Source organism: Euprymna scolopes, chromosome 10, assembly GCF_053919585.1.
Source record: "Euprymna scolopes isolate OS-2025 chromosome 10, ASM5391958v1, whole genome shotgun sequence".
NCBI lineage: Eukaryota > Metazoa > Mollusca > Cephalopoda > Sepiida > Sepiolidae > Euprymna > Euprymna scolopes.
Genome location: NC_136491.1, coordinates 70,820,390 through 70,826,967, shown reverse-complemented (window position 1 = coordinate 70,826,967; position 6,578 = coordinate 70,820,390). Strand labels below are relative to the sequence as shown.

The window sequence follows — 6,578 nt, the reverse complement described above, 5'->3', positions numbered from 1 at the left end:
TTATAAGTGTAAGCATTTAAACAAAGTTCTTTAGAAATTTCTCGTGTTAAAAAGTGAAACATTTTCGTATATGCAAATTCTTTTCACAGACCTAATTCACTACCAAATTGAATATTTCGAGTAAAGAAAAAATGCTAAAATATTTCATTTGATAATTTTGTCTATTTTTCAGATTTAAGACAGTTTGAAAAGAGTGTGACATTTCAATATATCATTTCAATATTAAACAAATTGAGGAACAAAATTTTATTTTATATTCAATGTTAAGATTTAACAAAATATATGTATTTCTCCAAATGAAAACAACACATAAAAATAAAAAAAAAACACAAAAAATAAAAAGGAAAAAATATTTTTTTCAATTTTTTTTATATTTGGAATATCAATTAAAACAAAAAAAGCAAGTTGCTCTGCCCCACCCTGTACATATATATACAATTTTTTCCCCAATAGAGAAACTAAAAAAGTTTGTCAATTTAGAAAAAAAAAACTTCAAACATTCTTAAATAAATGTTCTGTAAAAAAAGTTTGAATGGCATTCTTTAAAAATAATTTTTACAATAATTTTTTTTTTTTCAAATATGAAATCAAATTTACACAAATTTGTCACAACATTCACAGAAATCAAAACTTTCAATTTTATAGAAAGCAATTATGTATAATATATATCATTGGACCTCAGATATCCTGTTTTTTATGAAGGAAGGAAGGAAGGAAGGATCTCAGTTTTTGTGGGGATAAGATGAGGGAGACGCATTTCAGGAAGCAACAGTTTTTTTTTTGTTTTTTTTTCAAGAGTTGAGAACATTTTACAATAGTGTTCATTTTTATGAAAATGTGTTATGTTTTGCTCAAATGTCTATGTTGTCAAAAAATTTAAATAAGTTGTTTCAACAATGTGAATTTTTTAATAAATTGTAAACAATTCAATATAAAATAAAAAAATCGTCTGTTTGATTTGGATGATTGAAACTTTGGAAAAAAAAAAAATGAATGTCAAAAAAAAAAAAAAAGAAATAGAAAAAATACACTGAAAGAAAAATAAAAAATTGAATTAAAAATGATTTACAAAAAATTAAATGAATGAAAAAAAAATATTGAGCAAAAAAATTTTTTAAAAAAGGTTGAAAAATAAAAAGTTTGTAAAATATAAATGAATGAAAAAAAAAAAACAAAGTAAAAAATGACTTAAATTTAAAAAAAATACAAATATCTCAATGTAATGCCAATGTTAAAATTTTATAGCAGTTTTTAAAAGTCAGTATTCTTGTATCTTAGTGGTGAGTTTTTTTGTCAATTGGTAGATCATCAGATTCTAATTCATTTGTCAGACAGACATCTGCTTACAGAATTTCAACTGCCAGATTTTACCAGCATATCGAGCAAACTTCTCTTCACCTAACAATTCTTGCAGATGAGGCTGGAAAAGAAAAGAAATAAGAAATTAGCATCCAATATTCATTTGAGAATTTGGAGGGTAAAAAAAGTAAAGATTAAATATTTCAACATTCTTAGCTAATTTTTTAAAAATCACATCATAGCTACCATAAAAGAAGTAGCTTATTTTATGCCAGTATTCATAATCTCTGAGTATTTTGAGAATATATATTTTTTTAATTTAAAATTTTGAAAAATCTATCAATCTACCGCTCTCTCTCTCTCTCTCTCTACACACACACATATATATATATATATATATATATATATATATATATATATATAAAGTGATCTTGTTTGTGTGCGTGGAACGGTCTCTATTAAACTACTCTGTCAGTTTTTAGTTTACAAACTTGATATATATACTTGATATATGAGCTGTGGAACAAATTCAATTTGGTTTTTAGCTGGTAAAAATGTCTGCGAAGGGGTCAAAATTGAAAATAAATTGGAACTTGGCAGACGTAAGTCAACTAAACATCTATCTGCATGCTCAAATCTACATTTATAGGTTAGTCAGTTAATTTTTAAAGTTTTCTTATTCATTTTTTGTCAGCCAGTAATGAATAAGACAAGCACTAAATGTTTTGGTTTTGATTCTAGCTGATGGCACCCATATATTTTTTTAACTTTTGAAATCATTGCTATATATTGGGTACAATATAATAATCAATAGAGAATTGGTTCAAAATCTGCATAAATTAAAATATATTTAAGCGTATTTTATGAATGGGTAATGCCAAGCAGCCTCCTAGTATATATATATATATATATATATATATATATATATATATATATATATAAAAGTGACCATATCCGTGTCTCTGCGGAATAGTCTGTACTAAACTACTCTGTCAACTTTTAGTCTACAGACTTGAAACTTGATATATGGGGATTCGGAACAAAGCAGAACAAATTCAATTTGGTTTTATAGCCAATAAAAATGCTATGGGGTCAAATTTGAAAAATTGGAACTTAGCATAAGTTTGCTTAAAGTTCACCTTTACAAATGCACAAATATGCATTTATACATCAGTTAATTCTTAAAATGTTGATATCCAACTGTCATTAGCTCAGCTAGTAATGAATAATGCTGAAATGCTAAATGTTTTCGTTTTGATTCTAGCTGATGGAACCCAAGTCATATTTTTATTCAAACTTTTGAAAACTTTACTTTATATCGGGAACAATATAATAATCAACAGAGATTATAATAATAAATACGAAATCTGCATAAATTAAAATATCATCATATTTTATAACAACACTGAGCAGCGTGCTAGTTATATAATAAGAGTATATTCTGAACATGGACATTAAGTAAAATTGTTCAATGCATTATCAACGATATCTAGAAATTTTAAGTAAAAACACTATTATATACTTAAATGTCATGTCAAGATTAGTAAAACTTCCAAAAATTATGAAAAATGAATTAAAAAAAATGTAGAAAAATAATTATAAGCAAAATAAGATATTATCGAATAATGCAGTTTTAATGTTTTTACTTTTGAAGAGTTCTTTGAATTCAAAGGGAAGTAACTGTAGTCTATTAAAATTAAATAATTCTAATTCTTGAACAGCCAATATGAATGTTTTTTACGTCTTTTATTTATTTCATTTGTTATTTAAATAAATTGCTATTATTTTGATATATGCAATATTTTCTTACAAAGTTTCTTATGATGCCAAAAACTTCCTTGTATTTCATTTTAATTCTGCCATTTCAAATTAGAAAATGGCAGATCAATAACAATGATTTTTGTAAAAACATTGTTCTAGCAAATCTACTCAATCATCTTTTGTAATCTTTTGTAATTTTTGGAACTTTTACTAATTTTGATATGACATTATTACTCTTTCTTGTCCTATAATAGTGTTTTTACTTTATTTTATTTTGATTTTTTAGATATCCACTTATAATGCACAAGCACCAATTGCAGTTTCCACCTCATTCAAGGCAAATTTCGATAACTTCTGAATGTGTTTATCTCATTCTTACTAAATGGTGTTGCACTCACCTCCACTTCTTCATCTTCAAATTTATCAAGAATTTCAACAGCTTGTTGAAGAATTTCTTTACCAATACCAGATTCACAATCCCTGCAAAAAAAAACAAAAAAACACACACAAATTAAAAAAAAAGAAAATTGATAAATGAGATTAAATTAAACAAAATGTTTTTTTTCTACTGGAAAGATGGAGAAACATTATAGATTATTTGTGTCATTTGTTCTTATAAAAGTGAGGTTTTCATGAATCAACCGTGCGGAATTTTGTTTTTTACCCTTCAATCAAATTCTTCTCCATTTAACATGTGATGCAGTTTTCATTATAAGTGATAAAAGTAAAAAATAAAAGAAAGTAAGAAATGTAGTTACAATAAAATACAATGGATTAGTTTTCATTAAAGATGGGGGAATGGACTGGTAGTGCCGTGAAATGGAAAATAATTTAAATCGGCAAATTTTATATCTTTTTTCATGTATATCTTTAAAGAATATTTTTTATATGAAATAAGTGAAAAGGAGGTGATTCTTTACAGTCATTCCACCATGATAAAAGCAATTTATGATTTTTGGATTAGTCCATACTTTTGGCCTGGGGAATTCATGTTATAGACACTTAGAATCTCTATCAATTTTGAAAACAAACCAGTAGTTTTTGTTTTCATTTTAAATTTAACATGATATACGATCATATTATAGCTTTCAGACATGTTGTATGCTTCTTTGCCCTAGACTAGAACAGCACAAAAAAAAATGATCAAAATTTTAAGATTTATTTCGTTTCTGAAATTTTGGAAATGGCATACAATTAGTAATAAAATTTAGAAATTTCATGTTAAATGAAAGCATAAAAATTAGCTTCATAGATTTTATCTGAAGGTCAAAATAATCAGGGGTTTTTTTGTTGTTGTTGTTGTTGTCATTTGATAAAGAAAAACAAGATGTCTGAACCCTGTAATGTTCTCGTGGATGAAGTAAAAATAAACTTTTCATAAAGAATTTTAACAATTTATGACGATTGGAATATCAACAAACTAAATTGAATGATTAAAAAAAAAGGATTTTTGTGAAAGAACTGAAAAGACAAGATTTAACTAATATTTCTTACTTTTCGAGTATACTGATTCGGTCTGAGAGCCGTTTTGTATGCACCAACGTTTCTGGACCTGAAAGAAGAAAATAAAAAAGGATCTTAACAGTCTATATGTTAAAAAAAAAGAAGAAAATTTTTTAAATAAAGATAAAAAAGAAGGGATTAATAATTTAGGCATTCTGGAAAATATATACAATAATTTTGAACATTTTTATTTTAATAAAAAGTGAAAATAGACATTAAAATTAATTGGAGACAAAAATGTCAATTGATTTCAAAACTGATGAGAAAAATGTGCAAAATGTCATGGACTAAAAAGAAATAAAACTGCACAATTAAGAAAAGGGAGATAAATCGACCATGACTTCAGAGTTATTTACCAAAATGACAGCATTCAGCATTAAATAATGGAAAAAAGTTGATAAAAAAATGTGGGTCCCATTCAACTGTCAAATTGTAAACTAGTCAAAAGCGCATTTTGTTCTTTTTGGATTTGCATTTTCCTCCCATTTCGTTATGGTGTTTTCAAAACTGAAAATCTGTTTTTCCGGTGATTTAAGCTGAATACTGTCATTTTGGTAAAAGATTTACGGTTTAAAATTTATATTTGTGGTGTTTTGTTTAGCTAGTTATTTTCTTTTTCTTTTTTTTTCTATTTTCTTATCGCTTTGTTTTTGCTGTCAGATGGCAGACATTCACCTGCTATTTTAGAAATTGCAACTGAAAGATCTTTTCAGAATTCTCACTGTCCTTTTAAGAGCAACTGTTTGCATCTTTCTTATTAATTCTGAAAATTCTTTCTCATGAGCTCCTATGATTGATAGAATGATGATCATCTTTTTAAGATTCCATTTTCTTTTCATACCGTACATAAGACCATGGTATTTTGTTATCTTCTCCCTCTAAGCGTTATGTCAGCATCATTAGGGATGCCGACTTCAATTAGAGTTGTTACTCTCTCTTTTTCTTGTTCTATATGACTATATAAAGTTTTAATACCTTCATTTTCTATACACATGTAAGAATCGCATAGCAATAATGTATAGTGTATGACTTTTTTCCAACTGTTCTTTGTGTTATATGTTCTCAGGACTTGTGCTACACTGAATATTCAATTTTTCATGAATCCAATGGAGATATTTCAAACACTCCATTATGTCACATTGTACAGAAGATGTCCTCCAGTTGAATGTCAGATAGCCCACATTCTGCTTCTTCATGGCAAAACCTGAACTTGTTGCTGAGCATGATATAAATTTATGTATATACTCAAGACGGATTCTATTCAATCCATAGATTGAACCCTAACAGGTACGACCACTCCTACTCATAGTGATCCTTACTGTATTGACAACTCCCCACAAGCTCCTAAATTGGGTCATTCATCACTGTTTCACATTTTAAAAGAGAATAAAGTTTTTTTTCATGCGTGTCTCGATTTCTGGAAGAAATGGTTTCCGACTAATAAAGATACATACTTGCAAATGTTTGTATATCAGAATCTTCAGATTTTCTTTCTTCCCGATGAAGTTGAGGAACAGGGGCCGGATGCTGCTGTTGATGTGGAGTCAAGTCTGGCAAAACTCGAGATTCATCATCCGATTTATCATCATAGTTTTTGCTGGCATTATTTTGAAGAGTCGTGTTTAGAAACTTTGCAAGCGTTTTCATTTCTTTGTCTTCCCTGAAATAAATAAACATGAAATAAAAAATAAACACATGCATACATGCATGCATATAAAGATATATACGCATACATGCATGTAAAGATATATACGCATACATGCATATAAAGATATATATGCACACACACATCCATATCAAGATATATCTACACACATGCATGCATATAAAGATATATATACATGCATGTGTGCATATATATCTTTATATGCATATAAAGATATATATGCACACCACACGCATGCATATAAAGATATATATGCACACACAGCTTTATACGTTCAACCACGTTTGAGGTTGCTCCAGTTCTCATTCTTAAAGTTAGAGTTATCTCCCTTCATGCTTATTATTTTCAA

At 27.5% G+C, this 6,578-nt stretch overlaps 1 protein-coding gene across 3 annotated transcripts in view; it reads right to left on the bottom strand.

The window, feature by feature from the left end:
* Positions 1–350: 350 nt before the first annotated feature.
* LOC145286091 (uncharacterized) overlaps positions 351–6,578 on the bottom strand; it is a 168,068-nt gene continuing 161,840 nt past the window's right edge. For all 3 annotated transcript variants that reach the window (XM_080134769.1, XM_080134771.1, XM_080134770.1), the window contains 4 exons: positions 6,018–6,223; positions 4,555–4,612; positions 3,459–3,540; positions 351–1,420 (listed from right to left, as the gene is read on the bottom strand). In XM_080134769.1, coding sequence (XP_079990895.1) covers positions 1,328–1,420; positions 3,459–3,540; positions 4,555–4,612; positions 6,018–6,223 — 439 coding nt within the window. In that variant the 3' untranslated portion in view covers positions 351–1,327. The remainder of the gene's footprint in view (positions 1,421–3,458; positions 3,541–4,554; positions 4,613–6,017; positions 6,224–6,578) is intronic.